The sequence below is a fragment of the Panthera uncia genome, chromosome D1 (assembly GCF_023721935.1).
Source record: "Panthera uncia isolate 11264 chromosome D1, Puncia_PCG_1.0, whole genome shotgun sequence".
Lineage (NCBI taxonomy): Eukaryota > Metazoa > Chordata > Mammalia > Carnivora > Felidae > Panthera > Panthera uncia.
Genome location: NC_064808.1, coordinates 23,544,094 through 23,568,402, shown reverse-complemented (window position 1 = coordinate 23,568,402; position 24,309 = coordinate 23,544,094). Strand labels below are relative to the sequence as shown.

General features: G+C 39.8%; 1 protein-coding gene across 8 annotated transcripts in view; it reads left to right on the top strand.

The window, feature by feature from the left end:
- The window catches only part of IFTAP (intraflagellar transport associated protein), a 66,121-nt gene extending 42,403 nt beyond the window's left edge, over positions 1 to 23,718 (top strand). For 5 of the 8 annotated variants that reach the window (XM_049647932.1, XM_049647912.1, XM_049647922.1 and 2 more), the window contains 7 exons: positions 357 to 430; positions 2,121 to 2,192; positions 3,574 to 3,640; positions 14,112 to 14,206; positions 14,529 to 14,668; positions 15,236 to 15,263; positions 23,474 to 23,718. In XM_049647932.1, coding sequence (XP_049503889.1) covers positions 357 to 430; positions 2,121 to 2,192; positions 3,574 to 3,640; positions 14,112 to 14,206; positions 14,529 to 14,668; positions 15,236 to 15,263; positions 23,474 to 23,638 — 641 coding nt within the window. In that variant the 3' untranslated portion in view covers positions 23,639 to 23,718. Of the gene's footprint in view, positions 1 to 356; positions 431 to 2,120; positions 2,193 to 3,573; positions 3,641 to 14,111; positions 14,207 to 14,528; positions 14,669 to 15,235; positions 15,264 to 20,020; positions 20,084 to 23,473 lie in introns of all 8 variants that reach the window. The other 3 variants (XR_007461450.1, XM_049647961.1, XM_049647956.1) reach the window with 3 other exon arrangements.
- The last annotated feature ends 591 nt before the right edge of the window (positions 23,719 to 24,309 follow it).

The window sequence follows — 24,309 nt, the reverse complement described above, 5'->3', positions numbered from 1 at the left end:
TAAAAGTTTACTTATTTCTTTTTGAGTGGGGGAGAGGCAGAGAGAGAGGGAGAGAGACAGAATCCCAAGCAGGCTCCATGTTCAGCATGGAGCTCAATGTGGGGCTCGATCCCATGACTGTGAGATCATGACTGGAGCTGAAATCAAGAGTCAGGTGCTCAACCAACTGAGCCACCCAGGCACCCCAGAAATAATTTTGTAAAGTTAAGAGTGCTCAATCCCTCAAGCATTCAGCTTGTAGATTTCTTTGAAAAACATTTTTTTTTTTTTTTTGGTTGTTGTTTGCAAGAAAGATTCCCAATAAATGTAAAATTAACTAGACTCCGTGTGGTGGATGTTTTATAATATCATTTCAGAGGATAACGTGACCAAAAGAGGAGCATTTGGAACTGATTCTTCAGAAAACGTATTTCCTTCAGAAGAGGAACAGGTAATACCCCACATTTATAGAAACAGGAAAAAAAAACCATTTTTTATGAATTAGAAGAAGAGAGAAAGAGAGTGTAAGAACATAAGAAACATTGGACAGTACTGGATCAGTAACTCAGACTCTTAATTCTAGGCATGGCATTGGGATACTTCATTGAAAATCATCATTACAGGGGTGCCTGGGTGGCGCAGTCGGTTAAGCGTCCGACTTCAGCCAGGTCACGATCTCACGGTCCGTGAGTTCGAGCCCCGCGTCAGGTTCTGGGCTGATGGCTCAGAGCCTGGAGCCTGTTTCCGATTCTGTGTCTCCCTCTCTCTCTGTCCCTCCCCCGTTCATGCTCTCTCTCTGTCCCAAAAATAAATAAACGTTGAAAAAAAAAAATTAAAAAAAAAAAAAAGAAAATCATCATTACATTTCATGATTTCAGCAGCCAAAGTTTATGACAGTAACATAGTTATCCCCCAATTTTTAAGTTCCCTTAAGAAACTGCCATCTAAAAATTCTTATCATTGTTTACATATTTTAGCTCGTCCTCTACTTGGAAAAAAAAAAGAGTTCCTTTTTATAATTCTCTGTGTAAAATAGGAATTTCTTTTACCTGCTCTGGATTCATCTTTTTTTTATTGATTTTTTTTTTTTTTTAATTTTTAGTTTTGAGAGAGAGAGACAGACAGACAGATGACAAGCAGGGGCGGGCAGAGAGAGAGAGAGGGAGACACAGAATCCAAAGCAAGCTCCAGGCTCTGAGCTGTCAGCATAGAGCCTGAAGCGGGGTTTGAACTCGCAAACCACGAGATCATGACTTGAGCTGAAGTTGGACGCTTAACCAACTGAGCCACCCAGGTGCCCTTGGGTTCATCTCTTAAAGTGAAATCTATTATCCTGGTTTTTCCAAGATTTGGTCAATAAATATTGGATGCTCTCTTCCCAATTTTAAAGACTTAATAGACTATATTCGTATTCTCCTTGGCTATGGTTCTTAACTATCAAGGAATCCTAGTGGAAGCTAGTGTACTTTTTACACCATTTGAGTTTCTACTTTCTAGTTCATCATGTCTTCCTTGGGGTATTGTGGACAAAAGTGTACATGAGATTGTGGTTTCATACAAGGGAACAAAGTTCTCTGTGTTATTAAAGTGTTTATACATAGCAGAGTCCTACAATTCTTTAATTCCAGAGCTTGCTCCCAATGAGATGATTATGGGACCTAACCATTTTTTTCCCCTGTAAAGGATTCACTTTCTACTGGCAATCACTGGCAATTGGTATATTTTCTATCGAGTCTTTAACCAGCATGTGAGAGGCAGAGAATTGTCCAATGATATTGTTTCCTAATAACTTGGAAATGTTGTACTAGCATTCTCTGGTTTGTCCTTCAGAGGTTCAATGGGATGGAATGGGAGGTGGGGTAATGAGGTGGGGAGTGTTCCTACTTTACACATGAGAAAACTGAGGTTAAGTAGTTTACTCTAGGTTATACTGTGGATGAGTGTAGAAGCAGAAGTAGAAGTCAGACCTCCTGAAAACTATTCCCTGACCACTACTGTGACTTAGTGGATCTGGTCCATCACGCATAGCTAATTAACAAAAACTGGAAGGGGAGTTTTATTGCCCGAGGGGCTACAATGTCAGCTCCTTTATTTTTGGTTGTTTCATTTTCCCATCAATGTGTCCTCACTGTTTTTTTCAGATAGTGATAGATGAAGGCCAAAAAGTTGGCAGTACCTTTCAAGGTGATCTGAGTCGGGCAGGAAAGGTGAAGGTAAGGCTTGATTCAATTTTCTTCTGTGGTTAAAAAAAAAAAACACAAAACAAAAAACAAAAAACAACCACAAAGAAAAAGAAAAAGTCAAAACAAAACAAAAAAACCCCACAGGACTCATTTGCTATCTCTCATACAAAATTGGATAATTCAGCACATTTTACTGGTGTTTAAATATCTTTGAAGTATGCTTGGTTGGTGGGGTTCCAGATCTTTTCTCCTGCAAGCGTAGCAAATGGAAGGGGTGTTTCAGTAGAGAAACATGACTCTAGTCACCCTGAACATACACCATTATTAAGAGAAATGGCAGTCTAACAGTTTTAGTACTGAAACCATCATGGTGAAGATAAATTCTTGCTGTCACTTGGATGCCAGGAAATAACTACAGTTATGTACTTACAAGCAATGGAAGCTTCCATTTTTAATTCATATGCCAGAGCCATGGTCTGGGAAGTAGAGCTGGGGGAAGAAAAACCCAGGCTGTGTTTTGAATTCCATTTACGAGATCTGAATTTCTAACTTTATGATATTTCGTTATGAGCATGTTTTAGGTCACGAGCATTTCGACATTATGCCTTTACTCTACTAGGTCTCCTTTATGCCGGTGGTGAAATCATTTTCTTATTTACACTCTGGTATTCACCTGAGATGAATTAGTTCGTGTCTGAAATGTTACCGTTTTGTTAATCTAAAATGTCTCATTGTCAGCTTGCTGTGGAGAGCAGGATTCCACGAGGACTAGTCTTTCATTGAAATGCTGCTATCGTGTCTGTAAAGGTCATTTGCTCTGCTTTTTACCTTTGAAGTAACTTTCAGTTTTATTTGTTCGAAAGAGAGAACACTTGATTTTTGGCCCTGCTCACCTCTCTTGTGATTTACCTGGGGCAGGATGATTTTATTTCCAATGAACCTTTCTCTTCTGCTTTCTTTAGTTTCTTCTCTCTGACTCTAGAGTGAAAAGCCCATTATGGTAATAGCCAGACCCAACACCATCATTTGGTTGAGAAGCAAAAGCAATAAAACAAAAACAAAAAACCAGAGTCACTGTTTTGGACTGTCTTGGTAGTAGTATATATCCTGGGAGAGAATCTGGGAACAAAGTCCCTTTTCAAAAACTCCTCAGACCATCCTTTCCCTTTCAGTATAGAGATCTTACTATCGTGCCTATAAAACCCAGGCTAACTTCCAAATTTACTGCTTCTTTCAGATGTCTTTGGGAAAGCACAGTGAACACAAAGACAGTTAGTTGAGACTCAGAAGTTAATGAGAAAAGTGGATTCAGTTGCTTACTTTGAATGCTGTGGAAGGGGGTTCATTGATTCTTAATTGTATTTTTTCAGTAGGTCTCATATGCATAACAATGATGTTAATCCTTTTTTAGGTGGACAATTTCCTAGATTTAGAAGATTTGGACATAGATGAAGAGACTCAGCCCCAAATGAGCAAGGGTATGCTTTCTGTTTCCTCTCTCTACTGCTTGACCTCTTTCCAGAAACTACAAATAAGACTTTAGACAGGTTTTTCTTTCTTTCTTTTTTTTTTTTTTTTTTGGCAATCCCTACCTGCACTTACCCTGACGTAGGGAAAACTACAGTCCTGCAATTTCTTTTTCAATAACAAAGATTTCAGCTGAAAGGTCAAAGCCTGTTGAAGGTTGTAAACTCTTTGGTAAAATGAAATAAAGATGCCCCTCCCTGCCCCCACCCCATATGGTTGAGTTTCAGATAATTTTAAGCCATTTGAGTCAAACCCTTATTTCTTAGAAGTACCGTGTAAATTGAATTATTTTTGAGTGATACCTAAAGTATCAATCGATCATAGAAATCATAAAAATAGCAGAATTCATCGTAAAATAAAAACATAAAATCAAAATCTTCACTTTTATAAGTATTTATTAAATATATAAGCCAAACATTTACGACTAAAGATATATTGTAAATGTTTCTTTCAGGGCGTTTTCCCATTTGGGCTGGGCTGGGAGAGGCTTAATGCTAGTCCATTGATGTTTATGTAGATGAGGCCTTTTTCCTTTCCTGCTTAACATTACTGTGTAAACATAGGTGTCCTTTTGTTGCTCAAAAAACCTTCGAAATACATTCAAAATTGGAGTCGTTTGGTTTGGAAATTCCTGTTCCTAATTTAATATGCAAGAATATCTTAAAGTTAATGTTGAATGTTAGGAAAGGGGCAGTTTCTCTGGGGGTTTGGTTGCTGGTGTTGAATTGTTGTTTACAGTCTTTAGGTAATTATAAACATGGATGACAGTGATTATTGTTGGGGAGGGTGATTAATTTATAATCACCTACACATTACAGTGTGGGTGTTGTTAGTTCCGGGGATGGTGACTCTGTGTAAACTGGTTGTATGAAAGTCCCTGCTCTGGCTCCTCTGGTTGCCCAAAATTGAGAGGTTCTGGTAATTGGGAATAATGAACATTTTTATTCTGCTCTGAAACATCACACTACTCCACGGAAGGGAGTGTTTCTCATGCACCCTGTTAACCAGTAGACTTTACAGATTTTTTCCTTACTTACTTGGTTCAAGTGAGATCAGAGACCTAAAGGAATCATGCTCCAGAGAGAGGTTCTTTTAACTTTAATACCCCAGGCAGCTCTGAATGTCTCTATATAAGCAGCTTAAGGGGACCGATTGGATTAGAAGGGGTAACTAAGGACTTATCAGGAAGCCAAGTTTGTAGAGAAAACACACTGTTTGGGGGAAGAAGAGATGTTAAAAACGCAGATTCCTGGGTCCTATTCCCAAGACAGAGTCTAAATCAGAAGGTCTTTGGTGAACAGCTAGTGCTCTACATTTTTAACCACTATCCCTGGGGATTCTGATTCAGTTGTCTGTGGATGACACTTGGGGACAAATGGTTCTAGTTCGCATGTACTACATTTGCAGTATAAACTTAATATTCTAGGAAGGCACAAAAGTAGACATGTTGGGCATTTTTTCCATGCCTCAGATGTCTTGCTTCCTGCCATTAACAAGAATGTGTGTATACTGGCATAAACCCACTTAGGCCACACATCTGATTTTGGTGATAGCAGTCTTTCAGTTAGCCTTTTTACCTTTCCCATTATTTTTACATTGTTTTCTTTAAACATTTTTTCAAGTTGTATTTTTTTTTTTATTACCAGAGCTATTTCTTTAAAGAAAATAGCATATAAACATCTCCCTGCTATAGCAGATTTTTCCAGAAATCAGATAACAGGCAGTATTGCATTTGTGTATAAAAGGTTGCTGAGGCTAAACCAGGTCTCAGTGGACTTGAAGGAGCTAGTCCCCCCTGTCCCATGTGGAAAGCAATGTGCAAAGGCCAGACAGAACAGCAACCCAGGCTTCGGTGATCGATTCCAATTTCTGAAAAGACCACCAGGACTTCACAATTTTCATAATGCACAATCTGGGTCATTTGAAAGGAAAAAAAAAAGTTAGTTTGTGCCAAGGTGAATTTTCGTTTGGGCCTAATTTGTATTACACTTCAGGAATGTGAGCAGAAGGCAGATATTTATATCAGATGGGAAATGTGACATTTGAAATAGGCAAGTTGCTTGTATAATCTTGGCAGCTGAGAGGTTTACTGATTAGATTCTGTTGTTATTGTTTAAGCAACAGATTTGCCCGGGGCAACAGGGAAGAGTTGCGTATTGTTTTTCTACCATTGATTTTATTTGCTCACCTTATTTGCTTTCATAAATATTCTCCAAGATTCAGGAGCATGATTCTTTCCCGGGATTTGGCTTATCATTTTGGCAGCTTGGGAGGAGACGGTGTTTCCGAGGAGCCAACTCGGCGCAGCGGTCTTGAGCTGTCGTCTGAGGGACACATTGGCCACCAAGTTTGGTGCCCGGTGTGTCTTTGACATCAAATTAACCCCTTTTGCCTCCTTTGAATTTGAGATAGGTGGTTAACCTGATGGTTACTGTCATACCCGACTCTTACCCAGAAAAATCGTTATTTGGCACAGGTATTAGTTATTGTGCTGAAGCCTTAAAGCAGGAAGAATCTTTTGGTCTTCTTTCTTTATTTTTTCCCCTCATTTGGTCCAGCCTGTGTTCTGGCTGAGTGCAAGTTGACCGAAGAGAGTCTTTCGAGGTTTTGTTCTCGCATGATGCCGTCTTACACAGGTCTCTTGACCGGTGGGTGTGCTTATGCCGTGGTTATGTTGGGTGAAAAAGGGCAAGTCATTCTGGCTCAAGCATTGGCAGCCTTATCTGATTTTCATTTTCAAGCTCTCTGGTACTCCCAATTCTAAGGAAGGCACTAGTCACCTCTTGTTTCAAAAATTCTTTCCTAGAGGCGCGCGTGTGTCCCAGTCAGTTAACTCTTGATTTCGTACAACTCTTGATTTCGGCTCAGGTCATGATCTCACGGTTCATGGGATCCAGCCCTGCCTTGGGCTCTGTGCTGTCAGTGCGGAGCCTGGTTGGGATTCTCTCTCCTCTCTGCCCCTCCCTGCTCATGCTCCCTCTCTCTCTCTCTTTAAAAGTAAATAAACATAAAAAAAATTCTTTCCTTCTCTGCAACTTCAAGCAGCTTGTGCAGTCTGTGAATGGCCTGGGACTCATTCCACAGACATATAACAACTATGACTGGAGCCTGGAATATAATGAAGAATAAGCAGATCCAGGTCTGTCCTCATGTAATTCATTAACCAGATGTTAACCAGATAATCACAAATGTAGGATTATAAGTTGTTTTAGATCTCATGGGAACATATGGTGGGGTAACTTAAATTTGTCTGTGGGATCAGAGAAAGCTCTCCCAGAGCCTGAGATCTAAAGGATTTGTACCTGTAACTAGATGAGAGGGGTGGGGGTCAGGATGAGGGGAGGGTGGAAGAGTATAGGAACAGCATAAGGAACAGCATGTGTAAAGGTCCTGAGCTCAGAAAGACATATTTCAGCCAACTTATAGCTTAGGCATTTTGTTTCTTTTATACTTAGGACTGTTAATAATCATTCTTTTATTGCTTAGAAGACTACTAAAAACACTGAGAGAGAAAAATCCTTGCTTCAAAATGTCTCTCTATCCCTGTTCCTCCAGTTTTGTTTTTGATTTTTCCTGTTCTTCCAATTTTTATATGTGCAAACTTACCTACCTATGAAGGCCCAGCTTGAAAGCCACATCAGCCACAGGGGCAAATCTGCCACCCGATCCTCATGATTGTATGAAGAAACTTCCACTCCATTCCTGAGAAGAGAACAGAATTGGGAAGACATTTCTGCCCTTTCAACATCCTCTACCTTTTTCTCTCCAAGGGAAATGTAAGGCTGTATCTACTTAGAGAGATTGGGAAAACAAACTGTGTATATATGGTTCAGTCCCTTTGTTTCTTCTTTTGGGTTCATGCTCTTTGGAAGATGTATGTCTTCTTGTCTGGGTCTTTGCCATCTTTCTTATAATAGACACACTAATTTGATGGGGCCCATGCCTATCTTATCCAGTGGTTTTCAGCCTTAGAGACACAATGGAATCACTTTAAAAAAAAAAAAAAAAAAAGATACCTGGATCCTACCTTTGCAGATTCCTTTTCAGTGGTTTGGTGCATGTCCATTTTAAAGCTTCTCAGTGATTCTCCTGTGCAGTTGAGGCTGACAATTGAGATCCTCCTGTGCATCTCTAGACCTCTGGAGGCACTGCTCTCTGAGGTCCTACTTGAAGGGCTCTAGGGATGTGAAGCCGTTCTTATACTTGGATAGATATGTGTCCGCTGTGTGGACTTTCTGTCAGGTGGAATAGCCTAACGTCTAGACTTGTAGGGAAGCTTGATACATAAGAAGCCCACTTTGTGACGACAGGACAAACGCTATTTTCAAATTCAGCTCTATTGGTTGTAAAGCTCCTATTTTAATCCCCATCTTTTGACTTCTGTATGTATTTCTCTTTTGTTTCTGTACTTAAAGATAGAGGGATATGACCTATTATAACTGTCAAATCCCAACCCCACACAGTGAAATGAGTCTTCCTTCATTGTCCCCACCTTGTCCTTGGATGGGCAGTAATCTTCCTCCTTTTGCACTTCCATTTTATTTATTCTGCATTTTTTTCTCAAAGCAAGTGTTGATGTGTCTCTTGAAAGCAGCATATGGTTTATATGTATGCATCTACATACATACTATAATTTTGAATTTTAATTGGAGTGTTTAGTTCATTTATACTTAATGTAGTAACTGATATATTTGGCTTTAAATCTAGTATCTTACTATTTTACTTTCTACTTGTCCTGCCAGTTTTATGCATTTTCCCCCTCTCATTTCTGGCCTATTTTGAATTAATCAATTATTATTGTATTATTTCATTGCCCACTATTTTTGCTGGGTTGAAAATTCTAGGGTTGTAATTATTTTCTTTCATTATTTTACAGATGATATTCTATTCTTTTCTGGTGTTAATTGTTGAAACTGTTGAAATCCAGATGTCAATCTTACTGTTGTTCCTTTGAAGATTATGTTTTTCCCTCAGCTAGCTGCTTTTATATTTCTTTCTTTTGTTTTTCAGTAATTTCACTATGACTTGGCATTGTTTTATTTGAATGTATTTTGCTTGGGGTTTGTAGAGATTTTTGTTAAGTACTGGGAAATTCTCAGCTCTTGTCTCTTCAGATATTACTTATGCCTTGAACTTTCCACCGTGTCCCATATATCTGTCCTTTATGGGTTTTTTTCTGCATTTTCCATCCTTTTTAATTTCCTTTCTTGCTTCAGTTAGAATATTTTCAACTATCTATATTCCAGGTCACTAATTCTTTTTCAAATTGTGTCTATCTTCTGTTAAAGCCATCAATATTTCAATTATTTTAGGTTAAAAAAATTTTTTTTAAGTTTATTTGTTTTGGGGGAGGGACAGAGAGAGGGGGAGAGAGAGAGAATCCCAAGCAGTCTCCACACCATCAGCGCAGAGCCTGATGCAGGGCTCAAACTCATGAACCATGAGATCATGACCTGAGCCAAAACCAAGAGTCAGAGGCTTAACCAACAGAGCCACCCAGGTGCTCCTCAGTTATTTTAGCTTTTAAAAGAGATCTGGAATATCTGTTTTTATAGATTTCAGTTTTGTACTGAAATTCTCCAGTTTTGTAATGTATTTGGGGGGAACATAATCAGTTGTTTTAAAGTTCGTGTCTTATAATGCCAATACCTGGAATCTCCTGTGGGTCTGTTTATTTTATTCATTTTCCCTTTTGATCTGGTATCTTTGTATACCTGGTAATTTTTGTTTGAATGCTGAATATTGTATATAAAATATTATGTAGGGTCTGGATGATGTTATCTTTTTCTAGCATAGCTTTTCTTCAACGTCTTGCTAGCAATTAGAGTAGTAATAGATTACCTTAATCCATTCTAGGGATAGGATGATATAGGATTGGGTTTAAGGCCTTGTGGGGGCTGCTTTACTTCCAGTGCTTGCTTATTCCTAGGGTATAGCCCTACAAATAAATCACAGCCCCTCCTGTTTGGAGGCCCTAAACTCTAATTTTATCTTCATTGCACTGTGACTCTGTTGGTAAATTCTGCTAAGCTTCTCAGCATCTTAGCCTCTCTCTCCTTTGCTTTTTGGCTTCTCAGCTTCTGCTTGCAAATCAGTAAATGCCATCAGTTGAAAAGCATTTTGGACTGTTGGACTCATTTCTCAGTATGTTCCATCTCTCTAGGATCTTGGCACCTCAAGTCCCAGGCTGCCCTGGTAGCTTGCCAATGCCTTTAAGTAGTTGATTTTTTGGTAACTTATCCAGCTTTTCCAGTGTTATTGGTGGGAGAGTTGGACAGACATTCGTTAGACCAGCAGACCCCTAGGGATGTGGTCTGGGAACTCCTAGGGAAATCCCAAGGTCTGAAGGGCAAATGTGTTGATGTTTGCATTGATGTAGCAAAAGCAGTGTGGGTAAAGATTCTGGTAGCTTAGTGAAAGTCAAGGTAGTGGCACAAAACTATACTAGTAGTCATTGTAATCTTCACTGTCATGGATTTGTAGTTCAAATAAATGCTAGTTTCCATTGACAATGTTTTTGATGAAGTGGTAAAAATGATTAGTTTTGCTAAATGTTGATCCTTGACTACACCTTTTTTAGTGTTTTGTGTGCTGAAATAGCAAGTATGCAAAAAGCACTTCTGCATTCCGAAATACAGTGGTTGTCTCATGGAAAAATGCTTGTGTGATTGAGTGTATGCTGAACTAGTTTTTTTCTTTCTTTCATGGAACAACATTTTTACTTCAAAGAATGACAGACAAACTATAGTTCTCAAAAATGAATGAAGTGAGCCTTCAAGAAAAACAACTGGTAGTGTTCATGGCCAATGATAAAATTGGCAATGGATCCAGTGAAAATTCATTTTTGGAAAACTTGTAGCTAGTACTGTGAGCTTGACAGCTTCCCAATATCTAAAGGCTTTTCTGATAAAGTTCGTAATGCTAACTAATGTGATTTTTATACTGTATAATGAAATGTGTCAACATTTGGAAGATCTACATAAACAGTGAACCAATATTTTCCAAATGACCAATTTATGATGTTATAAAATTATGCATAGGAGAAAGATCCATTCAGTGTGTAAGATAGACCAATGAATTTTAATGTAACAGTATGAAAAATTCACTGAAATAGTTTCAGATTGCACACTGAAACTATTTTTAAAAACGTTATCATTTGTCAAGATCTGGTATAGCATCAAAGAAGAATATCCACAATTATATAAAAAGGCTATTAAAGTACTCCTCTCTTTTCCAACTACATATCTGCATGAGACTAGATTTTCTTCATTTACTTCAACAGAAAGAGCGTATTCCAAAATTGAATGCAGAAGCAAATATAAAACGTACTTTTTTTTCCTCTTAAGACAGACATTTACAAATTTTGAAATTGTAAAACAATGCTTTCTTTCCCACTATTTTCCTTATTTTTGGAAAAGAGATTTTTCATAAAAATATTTATTTTACTATGTAATAGTATTATTGTTACTAATTGAATAAGTATGTATAAATTTGTCAGTTTTAATTTCTAATATGGTGAATGTTGATAAGATCTAACCCACATAAACAAAACAGCTCTTTGGGGTCTTCAAAAATGTTTAAGAACAAGAACCAGTGAGATAGACTATCATAGCCGAAAACTATGTGCTGAAAGCAGTTCTTATCTATATTCTCTTTGATCTGGGGGTTGCCCAAATTTTCAGAAAATTTTGGCCATTTCTACATGGCAACAAAGGAACAAATTGGTTAATTTTTATGAATATGCCAGGCAGGGGCTCCTGGGTGGCTCAGTCAGTTAAGCGTCCAACTCTCTCTCCAAAAACAAATAAATAAACTTAAAAAAAAAAAATGCCAGGCAGATTGAAAATTATCTAAATGATCAGATGTCAGGTAAATTGCTTAATTTTTTTTAAAAAATTTAAGTTTATTTATTTATTTTGAGAGAGAGATAGAGAGTGAGCGAGCATGAGTTGGGTAGGGGCAGAGAGAGAGGGAGAGAATTTTGTCAGCATAGAGCCTAACGTGGGGCTTGAACCCATGAACTGTGAGATCATGACCTGAGCTGAAATCAAGAGTCAGATGCTTAACTGAGCCACTTAGGTGTCCCTAGATTGCTTACTTTTTAATGTTGTACTAGACTATGTGATTATAGTTTTTGAATTGTGATTATTGGCTTAATACAGAAGGACACGTGGCATCAACACACAGTTTGTACATGTTGAAATTCTTATCATTTAGTTGAGAAAGAAGATATTGGAATGTTTTCAACCCATCTTGCCCTATGACATCGAGATTTGCTTTTGAGAGATGCCTTGATTCTACAATGCACATGAGCCAAGATGGTGGTATTTAGTGAAGATGAAAACAAGGCCTTTGGTTGTTTCAGAAACAACCATTAATAAGATCGGATTAAGTTTCACAAAACATTTCAGTTTTAGAGAGTGAGAACTTCAGAAATTCCATTTCCTCCCATCAATGAATACAATCATTTTCCCCCCAAGAGAATGTAACTTACCTATGATTTTAAAATGGCTGAAAGATAAGATAGCCTTCTTAAAATATGCCTTACCAGACTATTTCTGTATGTATTAGTTTCATTCTTCTATAAATCTGTCCTCTTTAGGGTTAAAGCTGTTCAATTTTGTCCTTAATTATTCTCGGATTGATTTTATGTATGAAAATCTTACCCCTCTAATAAAATTTATTTTTTGTGGGGAAGGATTATATACAGTTTACATCATCCACAGTGTCCTATTGGTAGACAGACTCTTGATATTTTCTGTTCAGTTTAAAAGTCGAGATGCAGGGAATTCATTTCCTATCTCAAGTATTTGTTGAGAATTTGCTATGTGTAAGGTGCTGTGTTAGGCATCAGTGAATATGCATTTGTGCATTTTCGGAGGAAACCGAACCTTATTGTTTTGAGAGAATTGTTTCCATGGCAGTAGAATCTTTATGAAAGAAACCATTTTTGTTGAAATCCTACTTTCTCTGCGAACATATTAGGAAGGCAAAGAGTTTCAGCATAGGAATTAGAGAGTGGTCTTCCTCGGCGCATAATATTGTCAATCAGATTTTAAATAGCTCCGAAAACAGAATTGATTTTGATTCACATTTGAACTGATGTTTGCACTGGCAGCCAGTGGGTCTGGTAGTTACTGGTTTTCACATTAAGAGGCCTGAACCTTTCTCTGCTTGCCTTTGTTGTTGGCAGGCCCTGACCAGCCTTGTATCCATCGTAGGCAGTTCCACCAGGGAGATCAATGCGGGGAGCTGGCTTTGAGCTCATAAATGGATATATTAGAAAGCCAATCTTTCCATCAACCTGATTGAGTTTAAAAATGCTTCTTCTCCGGGTATAAAATCTTTCAATGTAACCATGCTAATGTGCTATAGTAGTGACATTTCTTGGCTCTGAGTTTGGACGTATCATCTGATAGACTTAAATAATTTATGTAATGAAAATGCTTGCTTAGAAGAAGTTCATCATGTGACATAGCGGGCTAAGAGTCTGGGCTGTGCTGCCAGACTGTCCAGCTCTGACACTTTCTAGCTGTGGCACCTTGAATGAGGTTACTCTCAGTGCTTGAAGCCCATTGCCTGGAAAACAGGAAGTAATAGCACTGTTGGGAAGATTAGCTGAATTAATGCATATGAAATGTCAATTCATATAAGTGTTGGCTATTACTGTTGTTTTTATTTCTGCTAACTAATTAGGTCCTATTTTAAGGTTCCCGTAATTCATCATAGCAAAACTACCTTCTTCACCATACCCCTACCCACACGCGTTCAGTTTCTAGGCTGTGTTCTGTTGCTGGAGTCCTAAGAACTTTGTAGTTACACGTTTTGTGAAGGTGATATCTGCAGTGGTGAGAGATGTATTTCAAATAAGTTTCGGTTTTTGAATATTAATACCTGCTTAATTATCTCCCTATACGTGCTGCCATTGGCAACAGCCACGGCATGCCTGTTGTTAATTAATCACTTCCACTGAGAACTTAATTAGTGTCTTCATTAGGATCATCATGGAGTAGCAGGCAGCGTCATCCTGAGCCAGCTGCAAGTTATTGGCTAGGTCCAGCAGCCCTTCTGGTCCTATGAAAGCTTACACTGACCAGGAGGCCTGGTGTGCTTCCCTTTTTTTTTTTTTTTTTTTTTTTTGTCCTCTTTAGAGAAAGTTGTGGAAGATCTGACCGTGATGCATCCATGTTCTGTCACACATGCAAAAATAAGGCAACATATCCACTTACAATGGATAGATCAAAAAACCCAGATTGGTTATTGAATTCTTGTCATGGTGCTGAACAAGCTGGAAACAAGTTGTTGTTGTTTGCAATGTCGAAAATCAGACCATGAATCCTGTCTATGACAGAGTGTTTCATTTTTCTGCTGAAAGTCAAAACTCTTTCCTTCTGGCATCATTGTTTTTTTTAATACACACAGAGTCTGAAATATTGCCAGAGTGTTATGGGATGAAATCAGCCCTCCCATTTCCTGTCTCTCCATCCCTTAGGAAAATACGGGGAAATGAGGCAAAGGTAGGCATCTTCTTGCCTTACTTTTCTGCAGAGGTAGAGTCTGGGTTGGGGGTGAGAGGCATGAGCAAGTCATCCTATAAACGATACTTCTCCCAGACCTTTTGGATGGAATGTAACTTTGGGACAATAAGATAAAAATAAATGCACCAATGACTCCTATTTAATGGAAAACAGAATCCCTTGGGTCAGTCCCCAAATGAGCACAAGCATTGTGAAATGAACGACTTTACTTGAGCATTTCTGCTTCATTCTTTTGGCTATTGTAGGCTTCTAGGTAATTTAGGTCAATTGTGAACGTGGTGAAATATTTTGTATCTCACAGATTTGCTACTGCTTCCAGGAGAAGTGGAGGAGGACGTCCACACACCTGTTCCACCTTACATTCCTTCCGTGGCCCAGCCCTTCACCCCTGAGGTCGAGCTGGTGCCCACTGGGAGAGGGGCACACAAAGAAATGGAAGAGGTACCCCACGGGGAGTTCAATCGGTTTTGAAATTGCCTTGAGTTTGTAACTCGTCCTTTCAGAGAAATGCTGCTATATCTGTGTGCTTTTTAATTTTTCTTAGATTTGGGAAAATTTTAAATTCAAGCTGCTTAATTGCATCACTCTGAGTGCCATCTGTTTCTAATGGGTGTATTTCTTTTTAAACATGGGGAGCAGAGTGCCTGGGTGGCTCAGTAGGTTGATCCTCCGACTTCAGCTCAGGTGGTGATCTAGAGGCTCGTGGGTTTGAGTCCTGCATTGGGCTCTGTGCTGACAGCTGAGAGCCTGGATCCTGCTTTGGATTCTATGTCTCCCTCTCTGCCCTTCCCCTGTTTGCATTCTGTCTGTCTCTCTCTTAAAAATAAATAAACATTAGAAAAAATTTAAAAATTACTGAGAGCTATTATGTTTTTATGTGGAAACTATTTTTATTTCATGATGTATGTCGTGCTATAGGACAGTGTTACCTGGGGGAGGCGCTTATGCAATAGATTCTCTCTTTTTTTGTTCTGGACTGGCCATTTTCTTTTTATTCTTGTTTCCAAGGTCCTGTAAACATCTGGTGGTCATTAAGGTAAGGCCAAGCTGTTGTCGCAGAGAATCCCAACAATAATGCAGTGGCTGAAAAGAGACTGAAAAGAGATAGAACTTTGTCTCTCATACAACAGCCTATGGAAAACCTTTAAAGTGAGCATTTGGCACTGTTCCCTGGGGCCATCAGGGGCCCAATTTCCTTCTCTCTGGATCCCCACTATGCCTTAGGACATTGTCATATTCCCCTGGCCACCGTTAGTTACATGTTCCTATCGAGCACAGGGGGTGTTGGGAAGGGTCATCCAGTCATGTCCTTCACAATCAGGGAGAATGGCGTCCCTGCCACATGTCTCTCCCACTTGTACATCTAGAAAGTCGTCTTTTGTCATCCTTTGCAACTCTTCTGTATATACTTTACAAACATGCGCTAACCAAGGCTGCCGGTGGTGTTGGGTCAGGACCTTTATCACCCTGTTTACTCCAGCATCAAAGAGTATCAGGTACAAGAAGCAAGCTGTGAAGGGCTCTTTATTATTGCTTCCTAATAAAACCCCTAGGGATTGATTATTTGATCATTCAGTTACTACTAGTCTTGTCATCTGAAGATATTCTGTTATGGAAGCAGTCGTTCATTCAAAGGTAGTCCACACATTTCAATTTTAAATTGCCTCTTTCTCATGGAACTTTAGTTTACCGACAGCACAAAAGTATGTCTAGGATGCTTGCAGGCTTATATTAAACCCCCAAATTGGTACCAGATAAACTGGTAGGGACAGCCACTTTTCAATGTGCTTTTTGGATTACAGATTGCTTTCTCTGAGTAATAAGAAATAAAATTGCAATGTTATTTCTGGCAGGAATCAGTTTCTTTTAAAGACTTGTTCATACTCTTGACTTCAGCTGTGACCATACAAATGACTGGACCAACCAGTGGTCATGGCACCTAGTGCCATAGAGGAATTATTATACAATTGTTTCAGTTGATAGGTTACAGAAACGGAATGATTCCTAGAATCTATCAAATAGCCAGTAAAAATGCAAGTTAAAACCTTGTACATGATTGTATCTTTAAAAGGAATATAGATTTCTTCCCAGAAAATGTGAACATTTTTTAAATGTTGGAATCAAAATGCTGTGAACAATTTCTGTGTTGGCAAACTTCTGAAACGTAGATGAAGAACTTTTGCTGTTTTTCAGATATCTGGGATATCTTGGTTGGGATTTTTATTTCCAACCACTATTTGTTAGAGAAACTTTTCAGAACTGTCTAGAATCATAATGCTGTATCAACTGTACCTTGGTTTAACAGTCTTAATCTTATTTTAAGGCACCTACTTCCAGAAAAGATCATAAGAATCATTTTCTAGCAAATATGTCTTGTAAGGACCTACCAAGGGACTACTGTGGGCCTGAGATGATAGCTGCTTTCTGTAACTTCAGTCTCAAAAGACGAAAGTGTAGCCTGGATGTCTTGACTTCCTCTTAATTGCCTAAGAAGAGGCCACAAATTACCAGGTTTTACACATATGCATCTCCCCCTTCGAGTCAAACATTTTCCAAGAACCTTCTATATTCTATTTGTGAATACCTTCTTGCCTTAGTTATTCTGTTTTGATGAATTTTGGACAGCTTTATAGATGAAAAAAAAATCCACATTAGGAAGATGAAAAATTGTGTGTTGTTCCTCATAGAAGAAACTTTTGTAGTATTTCAACAGGAGATCTCCTGCTTTTCTAGTGCATAATGAGACTCTAAATTTTTTCACCTATAAAGACGGTTTATTTACTATATTACTTTGTAAGATAGCCTACAGCTAAATGCTGCTCTTATTGATTTGAGCATTAGTCCTGTTTTCTTTAATTTGCCTGTGTGGTAATCTGAATGAAAATGATTCCTCCTGTAACAGGGTCTCTCTTAGAATAAGTCACATGAGCAATTGTAAGGAAACTAGCTGTTTTCTAACAGTGTGCAAATTCTATTCCCTGAGAGGCTACAAAAAAGATTTCAATTAGATTTGAAATGAGACCCCTCAAATCCACATATTTCTCTCAGCTCCTTAGGCAAAAATAACAAGTTAATAACTTAATTCACAGTTGTTTTCTTTTTAGTAGCAGGGGATTTGGTTTTCCATTGCACAAATTATTCTCTTTGAAATAAATCAGAATTTCAGTTTGTAATCCAAAAACCGTGGAGTCTTACAGCTTAGAACCCTGAAATGAACCTAACCTGAAGGAAGAGAATTCCCAGTGTGTGCCACAGTAGCCAAGAGCTGAAATACATAAATAGAATTGCAACTTTTACTGTATTAGAAAAAAAAATTTTTTTAATGTTTATTTATTTTTGAGACAGAGAGACAGCATGAACAGGGGAGGGGCAGAGAGAGAGGGAGACACAGGACCCCAAAGCAGGCTCCAGGCTCCGAGCTGTCAGCACAGAGCCCAACGGGGGCTCGAACTCACCGTGAGATCGTGACCTGAGCCGAAGTCGGACGCTTCACCGACTGAGCCACCCAGGTGCCCCCCCTACTGTATTTTAAAAGCTGCCATTTAGAAGATCACAGTGATGTCTTCTGAATTGCAGTATACATCTGCTTTGAATTACGTATGTGACCCTCGTCCTGGAGAACTTTGAATTCACTGATGTGTGTCTTCGTAAGCTTACTTTTCATTAAACAGCAAAAAGGTAGGAACCAGTGCCGAGTTCAGTGCTATGCATATGGTAGACACGCAATAAGTGTTGAATGAACAAATAAATAAACAAAGAACCTCACTACCTACCGAGAGTGTTTTTTTTCTGGTGTGGTAACATGGTAGGGCCCTTCTCTCTTTTCTTCTCTATTGGTTCATTCTCCTCAACGTGTAAGCGTGTTCAAGTCTCTCGCATCCTTAATGGAATGAAATGAAACAAAGGAAAAGAAAAACAGCCTTCTCTTTACCTCAGGCCCTCTTTGGCTACGGTCTGTTCTCCCGTTCTCATCTAGACTTGAGGAACTGTTAGACTAGCTGCTTCCTTTCCCGTCATGCCTCATTCAGTCTACCACAGAGTGTCCTTGCTCCAGCACCTGCTGGAGTGTATTCAGAATACAGGTCCCGATTACTCTCTAACTGCCAGATCCCAATGGACACTTCCCAGCTTTATTTTAATCGACCTCTCTACTGGGCTTCTCACTCCACTGTGCTGGGCCCTTGTGGTCCTTCTGGTTCTCCCCTCACTGCTCTCCGCAGATGCTCTGTGCATTTCTGTTTGTTCTTTCCCCGCCTCCATTGGGGGTTTCCCTGCATCCATCCCCGATGAGGTGGTGTTGCTCAGGGTTCTGTGCCAAACCTCTTCCCACTTACATACTTGAATCCATTTATCTCTAGGCTACCACCTTCTATGATTGTGCCTCCAAATGTGTATCTCCAGCCTCAGACCTTTTTCTGAGCTTCAGGTTTCTGTTTTCAGTTGCCTGTTGTTATCTCTATCTGGGTTCCTTTAGGTGCCTTCAAATCAGCATGTTAGAAACAGCTTACCTTTCTTCACCTGCTTCCCTCCTTGCGTTCATCCCCTCCTTCCCTTTCCATATCCAGATCGGTCATCAAGTGCTGCCAGTTTTACTTTCTGATATTTTCACATCTCGGCTCTCAGCTTCCTGTTCTCATTACCTCTCGCCTGGACTGCTTCAGCAGGCTCCTAACTGGCCTCCTTGACTCCAGATCTACCCTTTGTAATCTTCAAAGGAACCTATCTAGATATAACCTCCCAAGAGGGCCGGGCATCTTTCTGTTTTGTGCAGACCTATCTGTCCAGCACTGTCTCATTATAGGTACTCAGTTAAAATTTGAATGCATGAAGGAATTCGTCTGAAATGCATAGATGACCAAGTATCTACTTTGCTTTCAAAAAATTGGGGCGCCTGGGTGGCTCAGTCGGTTGAGCGTCCGACTTCAGCTCAGGTCACAATCTCGCGGTCTGTGAGTTCGAGCCCCGCGTCGGGCTCTGGGCTGACGGCTCAGAGCCTGGAGCCTGCTTCCGATTCTGTGTCTCCCTCTCTCTCTGCCCCTCCCCCGTTCATGCTGTGTCTCTCTCTGTCTCAAAAATAAATAAACGTTAAAAAATTTTTTAAAAAATCCTTCAGTGACTTCATCATCTCTAGGATAAACAGCATATTAGACCATCATGATCTGGCACCACCTTTGTCTCTCGCTTCTCTCTACCTTGACATTAACACTTAACTACTTGCAGAGCCTCACATGTGAGACTTTGTATCTTATTTCCTTGGCCTGTTCCCTAGAACTCTCCTTATCTGCAAAGTTCTTCTTCCCTCAACCTTGTTAACTGATATGACGCTTTAAGATTCTGTTTAGATATCACCTCTGCCAGGAAGCCGTCTCTGATTCTTTCCCGTTGCCTTCCAGTCTGCGCTGGGTTAGGTATCCCTTCTCTGTTCCCAATACTCCCTAACTATGTGATTTGTACTTACTGTATTTTACTGTACTAATTTGTTCATATGTCTATCTCCTTTCTCTGTGATTTCGTACAAGTCTTCATCTTTGTATCCTCAGCACCGAGCACAAAGCCTAGAATTTAATAGGAACATAGTGTTTGTGGAAAGAATGGAAAATATCTGAATGACTACAGGAGGCTCATCCTCCGACATTTTTGAATCAGGGATATACTGGCCACATTACAGTGATATCCCCAAATGGTTTAAAATGTCTGGAGTATCATCACATTTTGGCATTGCAAATATGAAATTATTCCATTCTTTTTTAAAACAATTATTGATATTCCTGGTTTCTTGCTTTTGTATTTCAGCATTTAACTGATTGCCTAGGGAATTAATCTAACAACAGCTACCATTAATAATTCAGCTTCGAGGTGAAGAAATTTATATTTTTAAGTATGCTTTTATAGCTTTAAGCGTATTATGAATGAATAATTCTTGCCTTGGCATCAAATTTATTGACTAGCTAAAAACTTTATTTTTTGTTCTTGTTTTGGCTAGTACCAAATGATTGATGAAAAGAATCATGCTCCATGACAGAGAAAAATTTGTGTATTAAAAAAAAAAAAACCTTAAAGGAAAATAAGATTTTCCCACTTAAGGATAAACTTCTACATCTCCAGTACTGTAATGTTGGATATTACGGCTCTAAGATATGTTGGGACCTTAGGGAATAGGGAGGTGATGGGTTAGACCATATGTAGAGCTAAGTTGGCTATGGGAGTGAGCCCTTATCAGAGAGTCTAGATGTCCACCATGTGAACCTTACTCTGTCTGGGTTGCTAATACAAGGTGGGTCACGAGTGGGGTGATGAGTAGGGAGGCAAGTAGGATTTTTCAGAGAGTGGCAATACTCAGCTGAGGGTAAGGTAAGCTTCAGCACTTCCCCTCTGTGCTTCTCTAACCTTTTTTGCATTGCTCTGTTGGAGAGCATGGCACATGATGTTGAAATCATTCATTTACTTCTATCTTCTCCCTGAAGTTAGGAAACTTTGTGGACACAGGTTTTGCTGTTTTCATCCTGTGTTCCCCATATCTAATACATATTACACATTCAATAAATGTTTATGGAGGGAGCAACTCAAGGGGAGTGGGGTGGGAACATGAGAGTTGTTTATGTGTTGTGTAGGGGGAATGTGAGGAGTGTGGTCCGGCATCACTGGGATTTTAGCACGGCAAAGGGATTTGTCTTCTTTGAAACCGCATTCCAGCCTCGAGGGGAGGTGGGTGAAGACAAAGCAACCTCTAATCTAGTGAGAGTGGCCAGTAAGGTCTAGGTAGGTTTTAGAGACCAGAGTGGGGGTGGAGGTTTCAAATTCCCAGAGCTGTAGGCCCATATGGGTACTTGCGGCTTGAAACTTGGTGGACAAGTAGGTGCCAGGACTTTAACCGGGCATGAAAGGGCAGCAAGAATCCCATCAGACTGGATACATGGTAGAGATGGGGTTCCTCCTCGTCCTCTGCCAGGATCTTTTGGAATCAGCTCAGGACGCAATGTGGCCAGGCCTGCCAGCCCCAGTGCTCACTGCTGAGTAGAAGTAGAAATGACAGGGAAGCTGATGTTCAGGAAATGAACATATTGTAGCATTGTTTGTTTATACGTTTCCTCATTTGAGATGTTCTTAACAATATTATCACTCTGTCGCTTTAACTTAACCTTAGAAACTGACCAAAATGGACAGATCCACTTACGCCGCAGACTCACGGGTTTCCTGTGTACAGCCACTCGCTTGAAGGCAGTCACGGTGTTACATGGAGCCTTGAATGTGTTTTTGATCATAAGCTCTGAGAATTGCTTAGCTTATTTAGAAAAATTCTTTTCTTCCAAAGAGCTATGTATGACTTGGCTTAGTGAAAAGCTCAAGGTTAATTCTTGCTGGTATTTTTGTTGAAAAGGTAAAGATTTAGCGAAAGCAGATTGCCCTGGATTCAAATCTTGCTTCTCTCCCTTACTAATTGTGTAGCCTTGGGCAAGTGGCTTACTCTTTCAGAGCTTCAGAAGACGGCTTATTTGAAGATTACTGCTAATGCCCACGCCGTTCCTGGTACCGGGGCTGGCACGTGGTGGGAACTCACTCAGCAGCAGCTCCCGTCATTACTTTTGTCAGGAGAGCGCGCAGACACTTTGAAATGAGGAGGAAGTGAACAAGCCTCTGAAATTTGTTCTCTTGCTGGTTTTACTGAGAAAGGATGGTACATGGCTATGTGATTGCTGTCAGCACTGCACCCCTAACCCCGAGACGCAGCTTGCCAAATAGATGGGGGATGGCCACTTTTCATGTGTTTTATTTCACCTTTAATAACAGCACATAGCTTCTCAGCTACGTGCTCTATTTTCAAGAACATTGCAAAATCCACTCAATGAGATAATTTTGAATGCAAGAATATTTAAAGCTGATTATAGCTTCAGGGCATATTTTTTTCATTCTTCCATAAACCATGGTTTTCAATTATTTTAGTATCACCATACATATTACAACACAGAGGTGCTAGATAAGTTCGTTGTATCACACACCATTTGCTTTTGGAGAGTCTCTTTAAGGGGTGATACAATGTGATTTAAGGTATTCTCTTTTTGTTTATTGGAAAATATGCTTCTTTATCTACCTTCCTCTAGGAAGTCTTTAAAACTCACAGATTATGAATAAATAGGTGCAAAATTATTACATTGCTTTGCAGCTACTCTGACTTGTAGATAAATTCTGCAAAAGTTTAAAAATTCTTAGTAGGAGATTGGGGCGCCTGGGTGGCGCAGTCAGTTAAGGGTCTGACTTTGGCTCAGGTCATGATCTCCCGATTTGTGAATTTGAGCCCCACATCGGGCTCTGTGCTGACAGCTCAGAGCCTGGAGTCTGCTTTGGATTCTGTGCCTCTCTCTCTCTCTCTCTCTCTCTCTCTCTCTCTCTTTCTCTCTCTCAAAAATAAATAAACATTAAAACAATTTTTAAAAATTCTTGGTAGGAAAAAGGGATCCTGGATTTTTAAAGATGATACTAATCCCACTGTTATTGGCCCAAAAATTATAGGTAGTTTCTGAAGAAGTAAGTTTATTGAGTGTAGAGTATTTTTATCTTTGAAAATAGTTTTTCTGAGGGTTGCCTGGGTGGCTCAGTTGATTAAGCGTCTGGCTAGCCATTTTGGCTTGGGTCATGATCTCACAGTTTCGTGAGTTGGAGCCCCGTGTCAGGCTCTGCACTGACAGTGCGGAGGCTGCTTGGGATTCTTCCTCTGTCATTCTCTCTCTGCCCCTCCCCTGCTCATCCTGTCCCTTTCTCCAAAATAAATAAACTTGAAAATTACTTTACTGATATAAGGTGTTTTTGTTTTCTTTTGTTTTGCTTTTGGTTTTTTTTGGTTTTTTTTTTTAGTAAATGGTGAAGGTGTATTTAAGGTTGATCAAAATCTTAAGGTGTATCTTCTCTAATGTAACTCTTAGTTTTTCCATATGCCTCTAGCCCTAACACTACAAGTGGTAAAAATATAATGAATGTGTGCAAGAGAGACTTTCTGATTCTTGCCATGGGTGGAATTAGTTAATGATATTCATTCAGATTCAGGGTGGTACAAATGGGGCATATCAAGAGACTTAAATTAGGTCAAATTGAATAATTGAATGTATTCCTTTACTTAAAAACATCTTAATCAGCAGAGAGTGCTGAAGTCTGAAAAAAAGTTGAATTAAATATTAATAGGGAGTTTATGTTTTCAACTTTTTCTTTGTTTACAGTGATTCTAGGATTTTTCTCCTTTGTTACCTTTTACAGGTACTTGGAGATGAAGTTCAGCCCTTCTCACTTGATGAAGAATTTGATTATGATGCTGTGACACTAACCCCCAAGTTCACGCCTGCCGAGAGAGAGGCGATCACAGAGCTATCCAAGCAACAGAGGCAGATCACCAACACAGATTTAGAGGAACCCCACGCCTGATTTCACCAAGACATCTTTGTGTTAATGTTTACTGTGTTGTTATGCAAGCAGCATCGGAATAAAAGGTAGACCTACCAGAACTCCCTTTGTGGAAATTTACTTGTGCGTTGATCAGTCAGGGTTTTTATCTGTAGGGAGATGTAACTAAGAAGACCAAAGAGATCTCTGCACTTACAGGGTTCTCTTCTGTCATGGTGTTGCTGAATCCCATGGCAGGTAGGGGGAGATGGAGGTGGCAGATGGGGACAGGAAGTGACGCCTACAGAGGGCTTCTTCTTTTTTTTTTTTTTAACTAAATTTTTTTTAATTTGAGTATAGTTGACGCACAACGTTACATTAGTTTCAGGTGTACAACGTAGTGATTGGACAAGTTTGTACATGATGCTACGCTCACCACAAGTGTAGCTACCATGTGTCGCCATGCGATGCTGCTATACCGTCAACCTTGACTGTATTCCCTATGCTGCGCCTTTTGTTGCTGTCACCGGAAGCCCGTATCTCCCGGTCTCCTTTGCCTGTTTTGCCCATCCCCTCAGCCCCCTCCCCTCCGGCAACCCGCTTTAGTTCCAGCTGTCCCGCCAGGGTACCCTCTGCTCAGAGAGCTCAGGGACCTCCTGGCCCACACCTGCCTCAGCTCCAGCCGCCCTCCCAGGGGACCACCTGTGCAGAGT